The 21131-nt window shown below is 42.9% G+C and overlaps 3 protein-coding genes across 5 annotated transcripts; 2 read left to right on the forward strand and 1 right to left on the reverse strand.

The window, feature by feature from the left end:
• The first annotated feature begins 29 nt into the window (after positions 1 to 29).
• mdh1b (malate dehydrogenase 1B, NAD (soluble)) lies at positions 30 to 3929 on the forward strand. 2 transcript variants are annotated; one of them, XM_021608937.2, is made up of 10 exons: positions 30 to 105; positions 240 to 352; positions 479 to 613; positions 763 to 905; positions 1193 to 1469; positions 1644 to 1872; positions 2139 to 2280; positions 2601 to 2776; positions 3369 to 3508; positions 3774 to 3929. In XM_021608937.2, the coding sequence occupies exons 1-10, from the start codon at positions 84 to 86 to the stop codon at positions 3813 to 3815; spliced, it is 1419 nt and encodes a 472-aa protein (XP_021464612.2). In that variant the 5' UTR covers positions 30 to 83; the 3' UTR covers positions 3816 to 3929. The 2 variants fall into 2 exon arrangements, with proteins under 2 accessions (XP_021464612.2, XP_021464613.2); XM_021608938.2 differs by lacking the exons at positions 30 to 105; positions 240 to 352 and having other exon boundaries at positions 785 to 905.
• A 1400-nt stretch (positions 3930 to 5329) lies between these two features.
• LOC110527571 (tubulin beta-4B chain) lies at positions 5330 to 8926 on the forward strand. Its single transcript, XM_021608939.2, has 4 exons — positions 5330 to 5547; positions 5855 to 5963; positions 7522 to 7632; positions 7727 to 8926. Exons 1-4 carry the CDS (start codon positions 5491 to 5493, stop codon positions 8785 to 8787), a joined length of 1338 nt encoding a protein of 445 aa, XP_021464614.1. The 5' UTR covers positions 5330 to 5490; the 3' UTR covers positions 8788 to 8926.
• An 88-nt stretch (positions 8927 to 9014) lies between these two features.
• retreg2 (reticulophagy regulator family member 2) lies at positions 9015 to 21105 on the reverse strand. Of its 2 annotated transcripts, XR_002474141.2 has the most exons (10): positions 20732 to 21105; positions 19976 to 20079; positions 19683 to 19713; positions 18789 to 18918; positions 18201 to 18285; positions 17485 to 17622; positions 14983 to 15071; positions 13916 to 14051; positions 9877 to 11945; positions 9015 to 9837 (listed from the first exon to the last, which is right to left on the reverse strand). XR_002474141.2 is itself a non-coding variant. In XM_021608936.2 (9 exons), exons 1-9 carry the CDS (start codon positions 20977 to 20979, stop codon positions 11170 to 11172), a joined length of 1737 nt encoding a protein of 578 aa, XP_021464611.2. In that variant the 5' UTR covers positions 20980 to 21105; the 3' UTR covers positions 9015 to 11169. The 2 variants fall into 2 exon arrangements, 1 of the variants encoding a protein (XP_021464611.2); XM_021608936.2 differs by having other exon boundaries at positions 9015 to 11945.
• Between the last annotated feature and the right edge of the window lie 26 nt (positions 21106 to 21131).

A 21131-nucleotide genomic window follows, 5' to 3' on the forward strand; every position in this document is an offset into this window, starting at 1 on the left:
CGTAGCGACCTCTGTTTCCTATCGGACACAATTAAAATAACACCCCTGGTTTCCTAGCAACAACTGACATCCGGCCAACAAACATGGCAAAATTTGTACTTGCTGGTAAGACTTGTTTAAGTTTAGGTTGTATTAGCTATGTAGACATAAATGTCTGACTTACATAAATGGGAAGCGCTTATGACCTGCTGGTAATGACATTCCAACTTGTTTTTTTTGACAACTTGTTTTTCTCTCAGGTAAGGCAAATTGCCCGTACTTTGCCAAAGCTGAACTTCTTGCAGATTTACTGCAAAGATCTCTGCCAAAGTTCAGCATCCACAAGCTCTGCATGCACCCCAATGAGTGGCAGGTAGATGCATTTATTACATTCAGTCAATTATATTTTCATATGGTCTCTTTACTTTGTCAATGTGTAGCCTAAACTAGAGATATTCTGTCCAGACAATCTGTGTCATCCTCTCTTTCCACCTCCCAGCAATGGCTGGAAACCACTTGCAAGGAAAATGGCTGGCAGCATGAGCATTCTCCCATGATATGGAGGGAACTGATCAACCGTGGGGGTAAAGGAATGCTTCTAGGGGGCTTCAGCGACTTCCTAGAACATGTACAGGTAATGTTACTACATCACCCTTATTCAAAGATAACTATCAGTCTGGCATTATATCAATTATTACTTTGTTGATAATTCCACAATCAGCTGGTTCAGCAAGAATAGAAACATCCTGATCAAATCATGTCAAAGTGCTGCTTGACTTCCAGGCTTACTATGGCATCACCTCAGATATGACGACGGAACTGATGATGAAGATTGCAACAGAGAACCTGCTGACACGGGAGCTGTGCATGAAGGAGGAGGTGTACCATCAGAGCCTCATCAAGCCACTGCACATATGGATCAGCAGGTACGTAGGGTAGCTAGCTGCATCTCAATGTGAGGCATGGCTGGGATCAATTCCATTTCAAATGAGTCAATTCAGGAAGGAAAAAGACATTTCTATTGCCATTCAAAATATGAAGTAAAAATATTGAAAATGTTTGGCTCAAATATGTTTGTCTTCTACAGAAGTTATAGGCAGCGAAGCATCCTAATCTACCAGACCAGTTTGTGCTGTCTTGCCAACTCCTATGGCTTTAGGCCTACATCACAAACAGATTTAATCCACTGTTCCCCTCCTTTTCTACCCTGCAGTGCTCTTAACCCGACCTGCTACATCCTGATCCCCCAGCTGTTTGCCCCTGGGGTATTCCGGGACGCCCCAACCATCAGCCTCCACCTGTTGGATGTGGGGGCCATCGAGGAGGACCTGCAGGGGGTCAGGATGGAGACAGAGGACCTGGCCCTCCCACAGCTCCATAAAGTCACTGTCTACACAGAGCTGGACCAGGCCTTCCAACAAGCACACTTCATCATCCTCCTGGATGACAGTTGGCCTGAGTGTGGAGGGGAGGATGAGGAAGAAAGCAAGGTGTGTAGTTCGAATGGCTCGGTGGGTTAGAGCACGGTGCAAGCAACACCAGGGTTGTGGGTTGGATTATTGTATCATCCACTCCACATACGCTGAACATGTGTCAGTGTTGACAGTTCTGTAAGTTGCTTTGGATAAAAACATCTGCTAAATGACCATATTATTATTTTTAAGGTGAGGAAGGTGTCGGAGCGTTACCAACAGTATGGGCGCCTTATCGACGAAAGGGCGCACAAGAACGTTGCGGTGATTGTGGCTGGGAACACCTTGGTTAACCTGAAGTGCTCCCTTCTGCTAGAGAACGCTCCCTCGGTTGACAGCGGACACTTTGTCGGCATGGCAACTCAACTGGAGTACGAAGCCAGAGCCCACATTGCACAGAAGCTATCTGTGAAGACTGCAGGTAACAAATCAAAATTCTACATTTACATAAATTTTGCTCTTATACAGAGCGACTGAGTCAGTGCATTCAACTAAAGTAGATGACAACAACATATCCCAGTCATTCCAAGTGAAACTTTCCTCAAATCAACTTTTAGCGCAATAATTTTTTCCTTAATTTTTTCATTACCATTATACATGTATCTATAAAATGGATAAACATTTTCACCTTAAATTGAAAAAAAAACCTCAAACCTTCATGTGATTCTTCTTTATCGTCTCGGTCAGATGTGACAGATGTCATCGTTTGGGGTAACATCAGCGGCAGTTCCCATGTTGACCTGCAGAGGGCAAAGGTTTTCCAATACGAAGGGGCCATCTGGGGACCATTAGATTTTTCTCAGCCAGTCCTAAAGATGATATATGACAGGTAACTTAACTGTTTGCCAAGACATTTTGGCCAGATTATGTTTATCAATGAATCTGTACTGTTCCTGCAGTATAGATCTGTTTGTGCTGTGTAACCAACTTCTATGGTCATCGTTATGCCAAAATGTCCTTCGGATTTGGCAAGACGGCACAGTCAGATCTGGGACGAAGCTACTGTTCCTGTGCTATTTCATACCTAAATTCAACAACCATGAAATACCACTGCACTATGTTTTGATAATATCCCCTCCCTGTCATCAGTGCTCTAGTTCTAACACACACACAGTACACCCAAACTTTGAATACTTTTTTTTCTCAAAGGAAATGGCTACAGACTGACTTCCTGAATTTGGTCAGTTCCCAACGTGCCACTGTAGCCTCCAAGTCCCAGAGGGCCACAGCCATATCAGCCACTAATGGGATCATTGCAGTTCTAAAGGCCTGGAACTGCAACTCTTCTGCAGAGGAGGTCTTCTCCTTAGGCATACTCAGCACAGGTCGGGTCAAAAGTCAATATAGTGACAGTTGCAGATAGGAGGGAATAATACTAGTCTGGTCCCAGATCTGTTTGTGCAGACTTGCCAACTCCTAGAGTCATTGACATGACTTGGCTATAGAAAGACTGTATCATTAAGCCTGATCCCAGATCTGTCTGTGCTGTAACATTAGTATTGACAAAAGCCATAGGAGTTGGCTATTAAAGCACCCAAAGATCTGGGACCAGGCTATGTAATCATTTTTATATATTGTATCAGCATTTTATATAATGTGTTCCAGGATAAAAGTTTCAATGTCATCTGCACAAGTAGAGTGAAATGCCTTTCTTGCAAGCTCTAACCCCAACAATGCAGTAATCAATAACAATGTAATAGTAAAAATAGGATAAGGTATAACAAAAACAAACAAATAAAAATAAGAACACAAAGTAAGTAAGCATACTAAATAAGTGCTGCCTATGAAGCCTATATTCATAAAGTGTCTTAGTATGAGTGTCTAAAAAGGTCAAACTGATCCTAGATCAGCACTCCTTCTCGAAGACACTTTATGAATAAAGGCCCTAATATCTGTTTTCTCTTGGCCTCTCTGCAGGACAGTACAACCTCCCAGCTGGTGTAGTCTTCTCAATGCCAGTGAGCTTCCAGGATGGTAGATGGTCCGTGTTGTCTGATGTCATCATTGGTGATGAGATGAGGGCCAAACTGCAGATTGCTGCAGACCAACTCAGGGAGGTGAGTATCGTAACTAGGACACAGGCACAGCAATCACATGTCTCATAGCTTAGTATGCTTCTGTGCCAGTGTTTTAGATTATTTTCCAGGACCTCGAAGATTTGAATTGAAAACAATTGTGGGGGGGACCTGATCTGTACTAATGGTAGGGGAAACATTTGTACTGCATTGCCCTCATTCCTTTTGGATTCATTGATTTTTCATGAACCTTTTATTGCAAAGTAATGTTCCATTTGTGTTTCTATTTTGTTTACACTATCCATAGGAGAAAGATCTTGCATCAAGGACAAGAAAAGACACTGCATGAATTTACACGACTTGCTGAAGCGCTTTCTGTCAGAGTTGTTTGTTCAAAAAAAATAAAAAATAGTATTTATACATTCATTTGCATATTAAAGGTTGAATGTATTTGATGACTAAATAAATAGTGATGACCTCAATGAATATCATCATCACTGGACGTCTGGTTGCCCCTCTCCCCACTGCATCCTTCTTCCCCACTGCATCCTTCCCCTTCAACTTATTGTTTTAGCTATGAAGTTATTTTTTACATAGTTCACGCCATTCTCAGATTCCATGTCTGTAAGCCTTATGTAACTGGTGGGGTGTGAATCCAAAAATCAAAGGCTGGAACTCCAAGGTTTTAGGGAGGAATGTTTGCAGAGTTGTATGTCTCGTTTTCAAGATGCTCTTGTCTTCATGCATACCAGCCAAGTGTTCGTGTCAGTACTGTAACACAGCACTGGGCTGGCCAGCTCACCATTTGTTCACACTGACACCCTCCTAGTGCTTTTGAATCAAATATGCAAACGCCTGTGGTGAGTTGCAGGTCTAACATATGGCGTGCATTTCCTCTGCGGCAGTCTCTGTCTGTCTGACAATAGTCCATGGGTTACAGCAACGGTGTGTATAAAACCTGGATCACTGACTGTGTGCTGTATTGAAGCCACCGCGCAGCCATCTTGCTACTCCTCCAATATAAAAAAATATTTGGAAGCTATATAAATGCATTTATAAATGACTTAATTTGTTTTTTACAATTATTATATTAGGCACCTTAATGCATACTTTTAAACATAACAAAAAATGACAGCATTTTCCCCCTAATGTTACTGTCCCCACCACATCAACTAAAAATACTAGGCGGTTAAAAGTAAATTTGTCCTTAACATTTAATTTAAATACTGTAAAATTAATTTCTATGGAAGACTGTGTCTACTGGGGAGTGCCAATATGGCTGACCGTTGGCTTCAAAGCCTCTCAATGGCCAATATATAGCGTCAGCAATTAAGGATATGTTATAGGATGTGTACTCTGACAGAGGCTCAGTGGGCTATCTTTTCTTTCATTCCCAACCCCCAAACATCAAAGCACACAAGAGGCTATAGGAAGCAAAGTGTCAGCTGCAGAGCAGTGCCCTGCACAAGGGCCCAACAACAGGTTTGGCTGAGTTTTCTGGTGAAGCAGCGGTTTCACATTGGGTCCAAAAAGGAATGGCTTCACACATATGTTGTGTGTAGGCTACATTATGCAATTCTATTTATATCATGGTCCATAGGTAAACACTGCATGTAATAAACATATATATATTTTAAATACAACATATTGTATATATCTATCCATCCACCGCTATCAACTGGCTGCATGTAAAAAATAAAAACATTTCGTTGACTGGCTGGCGGCCGCCTGTCTTTGCCTGTGCTAGGTTTATAAGGACATATATAGATATATATATCCATTTTAACACATACATACATACATACCCAAGCATTGCCTTGTATGATAATGACGTAATATTGATTTAGCCAATGGAATGCATGCAAAGACAAACTCCTCACGCGCGCTGAAGCTTTCTTTTCCCTCTCTTTCAACGGCTCGCTCGACTTTAGACGCTTAGAAAAAAGGCGCGCAGTAAAGATTACAGTTATTGTCAGGTGTTTACAAGTGATCTTTATTAATTTACACGTCGACTCGATTTTAACATGAGGGAGATTGTTCATCTACAGGCCGGTCAATGTGGAAATCAGATCGGTGCCAAGGTAAGGGCACTTTTTTAATTTAAATGAATCGCAAACGCAGTTACATTTTTCAAAGTAACTAACGTTAGCGTTCGTGAGCTAGCTTTGTGTCGCTAGCCTGCTAATAAGTTAAGTCCAAACTAAAGTATTTGCGATTTGTTAGTTAGCAAGCTAACGCTAGATGTGGTTATCTGAAATGTGTGGTTGATATGAAGAGTAAATTCATTCAATTTGTCGATGGCTGCCTAAATGTAGCTTACTAGCTATAATGCTATGAGTAACTTTTACCCGCTGACGTGCCACTAACCACTCCATCATACTTTTGCAGTTTTGGGAGGTTATCAGTGATGAGCATGGAATAGACCCAACTGGCACTTACCATGGAGATAGCGATCTGCAGCTTGAGAGAATCAATGTGTACTACAATGAGGCAACAGGTAACTAACTGGAAATGATCCTCTATGTACATAGGTAGCTAGCAAATTTGTGACATTTTGAATAAATATAACACATTAAGTTGCTAGTTGAAGTGATTTTAAAGTGTATTTACGCAGGTAGTAGTGTCAAGTATTCAAACAATTATGCTGTGTTCTCTTTAACTAACACATTGTCACACTGTGTGATGTTAACAAATTAAAATATTGATATCAACCTGTCCAGATTGTAGGATATGCTTCTGTTCTGTAGTCACATTCTGCAATTGGCTTGCAATCAACTACAGCAGTTTATTTTATATTTTGATCTGGGCATGTGCCAGCAGCTCAAGCCTCTGTAAATGCGCCAGTGAAGTGAGTTCAGAAAAACAAAGTATGCATCTTAGAAATAGTTTTCACATAAACCTTATGTCCAAACTCAGAATAATCTGAACTCAGACCTTTCATGTAAAAAAAAAGATGAGGGAAATTGTTCTTGCACAGCATGTAGGCTGAATGTTTAAATTGAACTATTATATTAATCTAATTATTCACAATAATTGTATTATTGTGTGCATACTCAGTGCCAACCGTGTTCCTGTTGGTCAGTCACCAGGATCGGCTCATAACACCAGCCACACACACCACACACTACACGATAAAGACCCAAAAATTCAGACACTGCTAGATCTTTGTCAGACCGTACGAAGCGGTACTTAAAATAGTGGAAGCCGTAGGAAGTGCAACTTTATCCATATCTCAATGTGTATTCGGTAGGCCACGCTTTGAAAAACTACAAACCTCAGGTTTTCACCTGCCATATGAGTTCTGTTATACTCTCAGACACCATTCAAACATTTTTTGAAACTTGAGTGTTTTCTATTCAATAGTACTAATAATAAGCATATATTAGCATCTGGGACAGTAGGAGGCAGTTCACTCTGGGCACGGTATTCATCCAAAAGTGAAAATGCTGCCCCCTATCCCAAAAAGGTTAACCAGATTTCCAGATTTAAGATAACCATAATATCGAAGTAAACTTTGAGTCACGCAACATGGTGTGTGGTCTCCGACTCAGAGAAACAATGACGTTTTAGGCTACAGATGAGATCTTGATGCTCCTTTCCAATAAAGAGGGTCTAATTCTGGTGACTTGATGCTTGACTGCTGTTTGACAAATACAAATATTCTCACTCTTATCCATAAATCTCATCATCTAGACTAGCCTACCTACACTGTCTCTGCAAGCTGTTGGTTAGAGAGCATGTACAAAGACCAGAGTAGGAACATTTGCTATTTAATGCAACAGTTTGACTAAACTACCGGTAGAGTTGAAAATGTGATGGAAACACATGGAACTCTTTTTTTTATATACATTTATATATGAAAACTTAAGTGAAAAAGTAAACGTTTTTGTGCACTGTTATCACACTGATTTTTATCCGCAACAAGTCAGTTTGGTGAAAATGTACCACTAGTGGGTAAACGCGCATATTTTCTTAATGCAGATTTTACAATATTTGCATGGAAATCTGTCACAAATTAGCTACTGACACATAATGTGTATGTTCATTTATTTCAGGTGGCAAGTATGTTCCTCGTGCCATTCTAGTTGATCTGGAGCCTGGCACGATGGACTCTGTCCGCTCGGGACCATTTGGCCAAATATTCAGACCGGACAACTTTGTCTTTGGTGAGCGAATGCTTTGAAATTGCAAATTCATTTCACATTACCATAGTAATATGCCTAGCCTACATCTCATTGCGTTACTTTTTGTTGTTTAAAGGACAGAGTGGTGCGGGTAACAACTGGGCAAAGGGTCATTACACTGAGGGAGCAGAGCTGGTAGACTCTGTCCTGGATGTGGTGAGAAAGGAAGCTGAGAGCTGTGACTGTCTTCAGGGTTTCCAGCTCACCCACTCCCTTGGAGGCGGCACGGGCTCTGGCATGGGTACCCTGTTGATTAGCAAGATCCGTGAGGAGTACCCTGACCGCATCATGAACACCTTCAGTGTGGTGCCCTCTCCCAAGGTGTCAGACACCGTGGTGGAGCCCTACAATGCCACCCTGTCTGTGCATCAGCTTGTGGAGAACACTGACGAGACTTATTGCATTGACAACGAGGCCTTGTACGACATCTGCTTTCGCACCCTGAAGCTGACGACTCCCACTTACGGGGACCTCAACCACCTGGTGTCAGCCACCATGAGTGGTGTCACCACCTGCCTGCGCTTCCCCGGCCAGCTCAACGCCGACCTACGTAAGCTAGCTGTCAACATGGTCCCATTCCCCCGCCTGCATTTCTTCATGCCAGGCTTTGCCCCCCTCACCAGCAGAGGTAGCCAGCAGTACAGAGCGCTGACGGTGCCCGAACTCACTCAGCAGATGTTCGATGCCAAGAACATGATGGCCGCTTGCGACCCCCGTCATGGCCGTTACCTCACCGTGGCCGCCATCTTCCGTGGCCGCATGTCCATGAAGGAGGTGGACGAGCAGATGCTGAACGTGCAGAACAAGAACAGCAGCTACTTCGTCGAATGGATCCCCAACAATGTCAAGACCGCAGTCTGCGACATCCCACCCCGCGGACTCAAGATGGCCGCTACCTTCATCGGGAACAGCACGGCCATCCAGGAGCTGTTTAAGCGCATCTCTGAGCAGTTCACAGCCATGTTCCGCCGTAAGGCCTTCCTGCACTGGTACACCGGAGAGGGCATGGACGAGATGGAGTTCACCGAGGCCGAGAGCAACATGAACGACCTGGTGTCTGAGTACCAGCAGTACCAGGATGCCACCGCCGAGGAGGAGGGAGAGTTTGAAGAGGAGGGAGAGGAGGATATGGGTTAGATGGATAAAAGGGATTTAAATCAATTTCAACTGCATTCCATCCCTTGTTTCAGTTCGTTATTTTATTCTCTTTCATTGCACAAAGAGCTACTGTCAGTGTTTAACCTCTTGTAATTGCAATAAATCTGATCATTTTCAAAACTCATGTGTTATTTTGTAGATGTAAAATATCAAATTGATGAGTAGTTTCTGAAAAACAGGAGACAAGATACATTTCTTTACAATAGTACATTTCTTGTTAAGTGCCTTTATAGATCAAGAAGCGGTAAAAGCATAAGCAAACATTTCTATAACACATTTGTTAATGTCTTTTTATAGTTGGTTACAGTGGGATTATAGTAAAACAAATGACCTTTTAAATGAAATCACACTAAATTGCCTCATTGGGCAATTTAGTGTTCTAGAAATTCTATTTAAGCTGCAACATACAAATTGCATGCTTGCTACAAGTCCAAGATCTTGCTCCCTCCAAGTTGCATTTTTAATGCTTGGTTTTCACATGCAATGTTAAATTGCTCTCATTTTGAGGGAAACCTTTTACAGAAGTGCTTGGAAGGCATTGGCCAGGAAAAAGGTTGGTCAAAATTACAATACAGTGCACAGGGACAACTTGGGTTGGGGAACTTTAGGCTAGACATTGGTGGACGCCATTTTCTACCTCACATTAATTTGCATCTACATATTAGTTTCTACGTGCAACGGTATCTTCCATTGCGCAAACTAAAGTACATCCCACTCCTGAGATTCAGATCAGATAGGCACACTCGCAATAAAGCTGTCCTAGTTAAGTTGGTTGAGCTGAATTCCCACTAGTAACCAATTTATGAAATTAAGAATTCCCATCATTGTTACATAGGACCTAGGTAACATACCTTTTTGACAGATAATGCAATGCATGTATTCCTATTACTTTCAATCATTTGTCATAGCGAATGGCAGTTGTATGTGGGATTGCCATGACAAAACCTGCATTATGAACCTTCTTCAGATGTTAGGTACCTAGTCTCAAGACAGACTGGTTGCCTCCCACAGTGTTACAAATGTTTTGCCCTAGGTCTGGTATTTCCAAGAGTATTAAGTACCCAGAACATTTGCAAGTTGTACACATATTAAGCAATTGGTGGTGGTGAAATAGCACTTGCATTCGTTTACAACCATTACAGAATACAACTAACAAAATATAGACCTTTGAGATGTTGACAATGAGCAATTGAAAAGGTTGTCAGCATATCACAGTAAGTATGTTTTGTATGGGTAAAGATTTTTTTTTTACCATCACCTGGTTTGGGGATTTAAAAAAAATACACACTAAAATTCAAAGATCTATTGTAAATTATTGTTTGAGATTTCACAATTTCTCTGAGTGTGGAACTTACTTGAGGGGCTTGCTGGTCATTAAATTGCCTTCAATAAAACTCCCAAACATACGTATTTGTGCCTACAATGTCCAATACACCCGAAATGTCATTTTAATAGACAGTTAAAATAGATGGCATAACTCCTTTGTGTATGGCTAATAACTACAGACTAAGTTTTGTTTGGGAGATTTCACAATTGAGTGCTGAACTTACTTCAGGGGTTGCTGGTTAATAAACTACCTTCAATGAAACTCCCAAACGTACGTATTTGTGCCTACATGAGAACGTGTGTTTCGCTAATGATCTAAATCCAATACTGATTGTAGAATCAACTTGGGTTACTGGCCATAGAGAATCTTTATTACTTTCAAATTCCCATATGACGACAATAGATTTCCATTAAACTGACCATTAAATAAAAATAATTTATCATATATATTAATATAATCAAAACAAAAACCTTTTCTTTCTCTCAAAGAATCCATCTACATATAATCTGTTAATAATTTCCTTCAAGAAGGGTGGCTGTGGATCTGGACCCATTGCAGATTGTGCTGTAATGTACCCAACTCCATTTGGCATTACAAGATACAGCAGAAACAAATCTGGGACGAGGTTCCACCAAACCCTTCTCCTGCCACCCAAACATATTACTAGTAGCTCCCAAATCTCAGATGGCTTGTTCCCTTGGTTAAAAGCAATAAAAGCCTGTCAAACACAGGCACCATCAAGCCCAAGCCTCAAGAAACAAGTTTAATCCCAAATGGTACCCTATTCCAGCTATAGTGCACAACTTTTGACCAGAGCCCTATGGGCCCTGGTAAAAAGTAGGGCACTATAAAGGGAATAAAGTGCCATTTGGACTCAACCACAGTGATCGTGTGGAGGCAGAATTAACCACAGTGATCTCAATCACTAACCAACTGCCACTAACCACAGACACTTTGATAAGTGTACATATATATCTGTATAATGTATATCTACGTAAAACAAAAACAGTAGGGTATGAGCGGTGATGAGGACGCTAGAAGGATTCCGGTTGGTGCGTCGGAGATGGGTGTGTGTCTGCGGGAGAGGCCACTCCCACTACCCTATGTCCATCAGGACTGAGAAGACCCAGCAGACCCTCGTCCATCTGCTCCAGTTCACTTTGGTCCAGAAGCTCAAAGTCCTCGTCCTCGGTCGGTACAAACATGTCGTCCGGCATCTCCTCGGCACTCCTCTCAGACTCTGCAGCGACCACATCCTGGTCCTTTTCTGCCTCCTCTGTCTCGGCGACAGGGGCGGTGGGGCTTTCCAGGGCGCTGGGGGGCATGTCGGTGGGCAGGAAATCTGCGATGGATGGGCCCTTACTTGCCTCGGTGGAGTGTAGCAGGGCCGACAGTGTGTTCTGTACCACGGTGGAGATTGCCGTGTTCACGATCTCCTCACTCAGGGCTTCCAGTGACGGCCTTGGGGCCTGGGATTCCCCTTCCCCCCCATGCACCACCACCTCCGCTCTCCCAGCACCCAGCAGTGGTCCCTGGTCCCCACCTGGCGGCCGTCCATGTCCGTTGAAGTGTGTGTTGACAAAGTGGAGCGGGGAGGCCAGGTGCTGGATGAGGAGGCTGGCGGGGCTCATGGGCTCCCCCTCCGAGGGCTCTCTTCCCCCAGCCGCGGCCCCGTCCCCTTGGCCCTGACCACGCAATGGGAAGTGGAGGAGGCTGTGCTCGATGGGGAACTCGTCAATCGAGGGGAATTCAGGTAGGTCCCTTAGGAAGGCCTCCTCTGGGTCACTGTGCACACTCTGCTGGTCCAGGTCTAAACAGTCACAGGAGAGAGAGAGAGAGAGAGAGGATGGGGTTAAAGGTAGTCAGCAATGCATGAAGTAAATCGCAATATTGGGTTGACTTCTAAGAATGTGAATCGCAAGGCTGAACTTCTCTGCCGTTTTGGTCCAGCAGCTGTCACATTGCAGCAGCTTGAAGCTCGCCTGCACATGGCTAGATATTTTTTGCGAGTGAATATCTACAATATCCTGCTTGTGGTAACGCCATGTCGCTGAGTAGCCGTTTAATATGCAGTGAAAATGTAATTCTGATATATAGTGAATGAGGAAGGAGTCAACAGCATACAGTTGAAGTCTGAAGTTAACATACACCTTAGCCAAGTACATTTAAACTCAGTTTTTCACAATTCCTGACATTTAATCCTAGTAAAAAAAATCCCTGTTTTAGGTCAGTTAGGATCACCACTGCATTTTAAGAATGTGAAACATCAGAATAATAGTAGAGAAAATGATTTACATTCAATTAGTATTTGGTAGCATTGTCTTTAAATTGTTTAACTTGGGTCAAACGTTCTGGGTAGCATTCCACAAGCTGGGTGAATTTTGGCCCATTCCTCCTGACAATTCTATAGGATTGAGGTCAGGGCTTTGCGATGGCCACTCCAATACCTTGACTTTGTTGTCCTTAAGCCATTTTGCCACAACTTTGGAAGTATGCTTGGGGTCACATTGCCCATTTGGAAGACCCATTTGCAACCAAGCTTTAACTTCATGACTGATGTCTTGAGATGTTGCTTCAATATATCCACATAATTTTCCATCCTCATGAAGCCATCTATTTTGTGAAGGGCACCAGTCCCTCCTGCAGCAACGCACCCCCACAACATGATGCTGCCATCCCCGTGCTTAGAGGCATTGAGTTTGAAGGTAGGCCTTGAAATACATCCACAGGTACACCACCTCCAATTGACTCAAATTATGTCAATTAGCCTATCAGAAGCTTCTAAAGCCATGACATAATCCAAGCTGTTTAAAGACAGTCAATTTAGTGTATGTAAACTTCTGACCCACTGGAATTGTGATAGTGAAATAATCTGTCTGTAAACAATTGTTGGAAAAATTACTTGTGTCATGCACAAAGTAGATGTCCTAACCGACTTGCCAAAACTATAGTTTGTTAACAAGAAATGTGTGGAGTGGTTGAAAAACGAGTTTTAATGACTCCAACCTAAGTGTATGTAAACTTCCGACTTCAACTGTATGTTTAACATCGGGTTATATGCTAGGGACGGGCATTTGAAATGGCTTCACGATTAGAATAATATATATTTTTCAGATAGTCTAAATACATGGTTTTAAAGAGTATTCTTTTTTAAACTTCAATGGAGACCTGCTTGCGTAACTTGAGAGCCGGTGCACTGCGCTCTGCTTGGACGGGTGGGGGAGGGGCGATAGGGGAGCAGGGGCCGGTGTGTGTGACAGTCTGTGTGTGGGGCATGGAGGAGGGAGAGAGAGAGAGAGAAAGTTGGCAAACCGACACAAGCTAGTTAGACACACTTGTTGCTGCCATAGGTTATCTATCATACCATCTGCTAGTGTCCGTCTTGACCGCATCTAATCTTTGTAAAGAAATTAGCTACAGTAGCCAGCTAAATTAGCCAGCTAACTAGCTAAAGTAGCAAGGCTTATTGAGGCATCCTTGTGTACAACAACTCCATTCATATGAAACGACAGCCTACCAGTTGGTTGATCACTGTAGCCCAATTCCATTTTGCATTGAATAGAAATCTCCCACTTCACTTGCTATACACATGAAGCCTCTGACTGTGGTGCGGCTTTGATTGACCGACAATAACACGCTAGGCGAGCATTTGTTTTAAATGGGGCAAAACATTTTTGCTTCGGTTTGCACTAATGAACACACACCATTATTTTTCTTTTGAATCCAAGTTGCACAGAACAGATACTTTGGAGGAAGGGCCTGCTGTGCTTGGGCACCTACCTTCACAGACGTCTGTGAGCTGTGGGGTGGTAGCTCTGGATACGGAAAACCCCCCACTCTCCAAAATGGATGCTTCCTCGTCAGACAGCTCCGAGTCAGTGATGGCCATTGCCAGGGCGGTGGTCTTTGCATCCACCTGACCAATGACATCACCATTGTTCTTTAGTGAAAGGCTCTCGACAGAACCCATTCTAGAGCCCAATCAGGTTATTACAAAGTCAAGCCATAATATTTTCTTATCCTCTCAATTGTGAGAAAATGTCAACAATCAAACATGAATTAAACCACATTCTGTAAAAAACTAAAAAAACTAATATTTTGCCTTTCATTGAGGGGAATATCTTGGTTGAGTACAAATAATCCCTCATTCCTTCTGAAGTGTGCGCTTGTTCTATTCCAGACATATTTAAAAGCATTAGATTTATAGGCATGGGCTAGAGGGAGTTTTCATTAACGTTCATTTCCTTTCAGATCCATAAGGGGAAGTGAACATGTGTATATTGCTAGGGAAAAAGGAAAGATTATTAGGATGCAACACGTGTCTAATTTTGAATCAGCCAAACCATTGAATCAGCAAAATTATTTGACAAGTCTCATGGAATGTAGGCTGCTAATGTAGATTGAATGATAGAACAGCTATTTCCATGTTAAAATGTTATGGGAAGCATTTTCTCCATTGTTTTCGGTGGTAGGCCACTCTGGTAAGACTATATTATGCTAAAATAGCCATAGTAGTGTACTTGGCCACTGTTAAAAAAACTAACTTAAAGCGGGTACAGCCTCAGTGTTCACAGTAAATGTGCACTGGAGGTTGCACAGAATTTTCACAACATTCAAGTTTGCGCTCAGCAGACCTGAAATTTGCTCAGTGACAACATTTGAGGGAACATTGCCCCCCCAACCCTAATTCTAACCGTAGCCCCCTAGAAATAGCCTTTCTCCCTTGTGGGGGCCGACAAAATGTTCCCAGTTGATCCAATTTTTGTTCTGGTCCTCACAAGTATAGGTAAATATGTCCATACAAACACATGATCCTTGTGCAAGATGGCAGACGGCGTGGTGCTTACCAGTGGGGCAAAGCAGGATAGCTCCTCCTCGCTCTCGCTCTCTGTCTCAGCCCTGGGCTCATCCCCTTCCTCCACCTCCTTCTTCACCTCTGCAACACACACACACCGTTTAAAGGGTAACTGCAGGATCCAAGAAGCTGAATTTAAGCCTTAAGACATTTAAAATGTCACTTGGCGTACAATTTAATACAAATTGAGGTCTGCGTGCGCCACACCAGCTAATATTCTTCTCCAGAAATGAGCCCATGATGGCAACAGTCGTATTTTTAGGGCTGTCTCTTTCAAAGGTGGCTCATTATCAGGCAGGCGTGCTCTTTCAGCAACAATCCTGACGAATGTAGAAGTTTAGTGGCTACTGGCTAGACGAGATGGCTGAAGCATGGGGTTGCCCATCTGCATTTGTTAGGCTACCCCAATGGGCTAATCATTAACTAAGTCTCCAGAATTTTGGCTTCGATTTCAACACAAGCTTAGTATATTGATACTCAATACCATAATGATTCAAAAAATGCCTTACAAAAGGTCAAATACACAGCACTGTTACTATATAAAACACATGGTCAACCAGAGAAAGGCCACTGGGCGTGCAGGCTTTTGAGCCAGCACTGTTCAAACACACCCGAGTCAGCTTAACAAGGTTGCTTTGTAGAATCTGGTTTGTTAGAGTGGGGCTGGAACAAATGTCTTGACACACAGTAGCTCTTCTGGAGGTATTATGCTATAACAGAATAAAACCAAAAAGGTGAAGAAAATAACTCCCTCGTGAAATGAATCAGGTATCCAATGGTTTGAGCTAAGGTAGCTAAGTGGGAGGGCTCTAGACGGACTTTCTAGTGGCAAGTAAAGAAGTACGCCATTTCATCTAACATATTCATGGAGTGCATGATGGATATTTTGATGTGCAATTTTTTAAAATAGGATCCAGAATAATTAGATATGTTTTTTTTGTCTCTTTAGAGGTGAATGTTCCTGTATATTGGCCTTGGTGATAGACTATGCTACATAATTTACCAACTGAGGAGGTGGGAACGCAAAACACATTAGTTAGATTGCTAAATCTAAATATGATATTGTTTCTTTAGCCGTGCAATTGATCTAACAGTAATTGTAATGTCCTACAAAAACGTTTCATTGGTAGCCTACTTGATGCATTCATCACAAATGGTGCGCTCCGCTCCGTTGGCGAATCATCTCAATTACATACTGCGTTTATAAAGTGTTTTTCCCCCTCCTTTATATTGACAGTTCCAAAATAATTGTTCCTCAAATAAAGCTGACTCTTAACAGTAACAGTAGTTGTTGGAAAAACTGTCTTTCACGCAATTATATTTCGAAATGTAGCTCAACTTTCAGTATGCTTGCACTTATCATAATACATCTCTCCCTTCACCTTGTGTGCAAAGAGGGGAGCGGGAGTGAGAGCCAGCAGCGAAACAGGGACAGGACAGATACTTTCATTGCAGGAAGCAGGTTAATCAAATAATGGTTTTAGACCCCACCCACAAATAAAATAAAAATAAAAATCAGCAGGACTGTTGTGTAGCCTAATCAAAGAAATTACAAACATAAGCAAAATTCAGTAAAAGGAGGGCGTCTGTAATTTTCGGTTTATCGTCCCAGCTCTAGTTAGTGTTGTCTATCAAATGGCATAGGGTACCTTGCTCTCTCTGGCAACAACGCGACTCACGGAGGTGAACTTGTGGATAGGTCTTGAAAGAGTATTATTTGAAGTTCAATTGTGTTTGTTTTTCCCGCGGTGGCAACAATTAAGCAGCTGCACAATATAACAGAAACACTGTAGCACTCTGTTGCATTTTTTAAAGACCTTTGAAAGCACAATTTAAGACCTTTAAGGATCCGTGGAAACCCCAAATCCTTACATGTCTGAAAATAAATTTGCTCCAGCTGCCACACTAGTGGCACAAACCCGGGAGGAGAACGATTTCCCAGTGTTGGGTTCTGAGAATAGGAAATACACTTATTCATGTCACTGATGGAGTTCTGAGGTTTAGAGGGTCTACACCAGAAGTTAAGGGTTATAGGAGGAAGGTATATATTGTGTGCAACTAAGCTTGGAATGTGTTGAGTGCAGGGATCGATTACATGTGGCAGGCATTGATAAGGGGAGAGAGCCATGGATTAGTGATGGGGGGGTCAGGTCACCTTAAGGGAGAAATAAAAGTTCATGGCCTGTAGCACTTGTGTCATGCCTAGCAGTAAATAATTATGTTTGTACAGACGTGTAGGAGACTCCACCTATGAGGAACGGTTAAATATCCGTGCTTGTGTGAACATGTTTTTTTTGTCTGAATGCAGCAATATTGACCCTCGGGGCAGAATAAACTTGGTTAAGCTTTCATCATGTCTGTTGAGTGTTTTACTCTGGGAATTAGAATCTAACACCAGGCAACCCTGACGTTCAGTGTTCACAGCCAGAGAGGGGACCAGGTGATGAATGGCGGAGGGCACACACACACACCCACACACACAATGTAAACTCACTCCTCTTATCGTGCTTGTGGTGCTGCGTGTCTCCCTTCATACTGTAGTCCAGTTTCATCAGGATGGGCTCCAGGCCCGTGTACATCCGCTGGATCAGCTCGTGGTACACCACCAGAGGCCACACCAACACACTCAGCGCTGGGCACAGGACAAAAAAAACAACCCCAACGTGGCACTTCAATGGCTTTTGACTCACGATGACAAGTGCAGCATCCGAAATGGCACCCTTTTGCCTACATAGTGCACTACGTTTGATCAGAGCTCATAGCGTTCTGGTCAAAAGTAGTGCACTATATAGGGAATAGGGTACCATTTGGAATGCACCCAATATTCAGTGTAAACCAGAGAAAGGGATATATTCAGGGTCATATTCATTAGTGAACACCGTAGCAAAACATTTGCAACGGAAACCATTTACTCCGAACGCTACAACGTTGCAAATGTCTGGCTACTGTGTGCACTATTGACTACGACCCTGGAATACTGAACGTGACGTTCATGGCCAAATCACAATACATTTCTAGGTTGGGGAATGGCAACACTATAAATGGTGGTATGAAGGTTGCATTTAGAAGTTATTGGCAATAACTTTGGTTGGCAATTGTTATGCAGTAGCACTGCTTTTCTTACAGACAACCACACCCATTGGCATACTGGTTGGTTGGTTGGCTTTGTGAAAAACAAGGGAAAAGGATTGAAAACGCAAGGCAGCTCACCGATGATATAGGATATCATGATTCCGGGTACGTAGTGTCCCACCACAGCGAGCACAGAACAACCAGAGCACATCATAGCACAGAACTGGAGGGAGAAAAGAGACGCAGTGCCATTAAACCTGCAAGTTGGCTGAAACTAGTGTAGGGGAGGGACGACTACTTCAGCATCAGCAAATACCTCTTCAGATCAGAGGAGGATGGTGGGAGGAGCTATAGGGGGAGGCTCGTTGTAATGGCTGGAATGGGATTCATGCAACGGTATAACATATGGAAATCACGTTTTACTACGTTCCATAAATTCCATTCCAGCCATTAATGAACTCGTCCTCCTACAGCTCCTCCCACCAGCCGTAACTCCTTCAGATATACAAAAAAATATATGCAACTCAAGCAATTTAATGTTTTGATAAACCATGAGAGGCACTCAAACAACAATATGGTAATTTAGCCGTTGCTTTAATACACTTCAACCTACAGATACCAAACGACACAATCAGTACATGTGGCCAACGTGGGAATCGAACCCACAACCCCGATGTTGGAGGCAATGAGCTCTAACCCACTGAGCCGCCATCAAACCCAACATACCTTTCCGTGGTTCTGCCTTTTGTACTGCAGCATCTCCTGGACGTAGAGGCAGCAGTAGAGGTAGCTCTCCACCAGGTGGTGGCTGAGCTCTGGAATGCTGAGGAGCCGGGGTTGCACACTCATGGCCTCTCTGCAGTCAGAGAAAGAGACCGTGGGATGAACAAATGAACACAAGCAGTACTAAGCCAGACCTAAAAAGCTTCAAGCGTCTCAGAGTAGGAGTGCTTATAATAGATAGGGTGAGCCTGATCCTAGATCAGCTCTTCTACTACTCTTTATAAATATGTGCCCTGGTGCTATTGACAGGTACAGAGCACCAAACAAGTAGGGAAAACGCCTGAATAATCACATGAGTCACTATAACAGTAAAGTGCTTGAAGGTGTTATAGGAGCAGGGTGGAGTAGGATGTGTTTAAAGGCCCAGTGCAGTCAAAAATCGTGATTTTCCTGTGTTTTATATACACACACATTTCCACACTATGAGGTTGGAATAATACTGTGAAATTGTGCAAATGATGATAATGCCCTTTTAGTGTAAGAGCCGTTTGAAAAGACTGCCTGAAATTTCAGCCTATTTTGGTGGGATGGAGTTTTGGCCTTCAATGGTGACATCTCCATGCAGTAAATGAATGAATACACCAATAAGAAAGAGTTCCAAACCTCTCTGCCAACAACTACTAATGTTACATTTCCCCTCCCCACTCAGACCACTCCCAGACAGTCCTAGCTACATTTTTGTTGATTAATTGCTCTTTGCTAAAAAGACATTTGTTTATTTTTGTACTATTTCAAATTTAAAACAATCACATTAAGGTACTTAATTGTTACCCAGAAATGATTTGATACAGATTAAAAACAGCTGCATTGGACCTTTAATTGAGTCAAGAGGTGTACCTTTCCAGTGGGTTGGCCTCAGGATACTGAACTGTAGCGGAGAGAGTAGACAGGAGAGATTTTTTCCATCTAAGTCCAACATCATCAACAATACATTTTAGACTTCATAGAATAGCCTTGGGAATCAAAGTCATCAGAACAATGACATGTAAAATCAAATCTAAATCCACAACATTCAACCATCTTATCAAAGCGTGACCTGTACCAGCATTTCAGACTTCACACTGACCCCAGAGTCAGGGGTGGGTGTTGCAAGAGTAATGCATGCATGCACCTACTATGAACTTCCTTACCGGTTGTAAGAGGTAATTTATGCTTCCATCTCTCCAGCTGCATGAGCCCTAGAATGGAAAGACTCAGGAGGAAGAGAGGACGCAGGGACGTCGAAGACAGAAGCCTGTAAAACACACATGAAAACAACCCATGCCATTTTAAAATGTTCCTAGCTATTTGCTAACGTTAAGTAGCTAGCTAGCCACAGGAGTGAATAGACTGTCAGCTAGCCCCCTGTCCTGGTTCAGGACAATACATGAAACAGAACTGTCAACTTGGCCACGTTCAGTTGTCAAACGTTGCAGATATAAATGCCATGAATAGAGCCTTTCATGATTCCTTGGTCTACATATCGGAGAGGCATGTTTGTTCTACATTTACACATTTCTATCCGAACGCTCCAAAACGTCTTGTTAGCAAGATAGCTAGATTAGACAGCTGTCAACTAGGTACTGCTATTTCAAAGATAGCTAACTTGTAGCTAATGTACGGCATTTGGCTAAACGTTATTCATTTAATTGATACTAGGCAGGGTACATTTTGGCATGCCAAACTACCAACTGACAGCATTAAATAGCTAATTAGCCAGCGAGCTAGCGTCGCTGTCGTCCGAGGGATTATCGATGTCTCGCTGTCATTCAATCTAGCGACACTACAGCAAGTAGCTAGCTGGCGTTACTACCGCCAAGCTAAAACAGTCGCGACAGTGCATCTTCCCATTCCAGGGCAACATCACCGATGACATGAGTGATTCTTACTAATGATTTTAGCATTACCAGAACAAGGTGTTCAGCGTGAGCGCAACAAAGATGCTGTAGAGCGGCCTTTCCCAAACAAGCAGCCTCTGCACCCATAACAGCAACGGCTCATATTGCGATAGCCAGCCTTGGAGACGCTCTCGCAGTTGCACAAGCTCAGGGTTCTCGTCCCCACATACTGGCTCTGATCCTCCGGCAGGGAACAGGTCCTCGAGGACGGCAGAGGAAGAAACCGAGGGGCGTCTAGCCTCCTCTCCGCTCGCCATTTTTTCCCCCCCACTTTGTTATGTTGTTTTGGTGATCACGGGGTATGGATAGGCGGATAGATCCACGCAGGTCCGTCACTGTTAACCCCCAAAAAAAGTAGGACCCCGATGTTACTGCTCGTCACTAGTTACCACAGCCACAAAGTCATAAA

This window comes from Oncorhynchus mykiss, chromosome 7 (genome assembly GCF_013265735.2).
Source record: "Oncorhynchus mykiss isolate Arlee chromosome 7, USDA_OmykA_1.1, whole genome shotgun sequence".
NCBI classification, from domain to species: domain Eukaryota; kingdom Metazoa; phylum Chordata; class Actinopteri; order Salmoniformes; family Salmonidae; genus Oncorhynchus; species Oncorhynchus mykiss.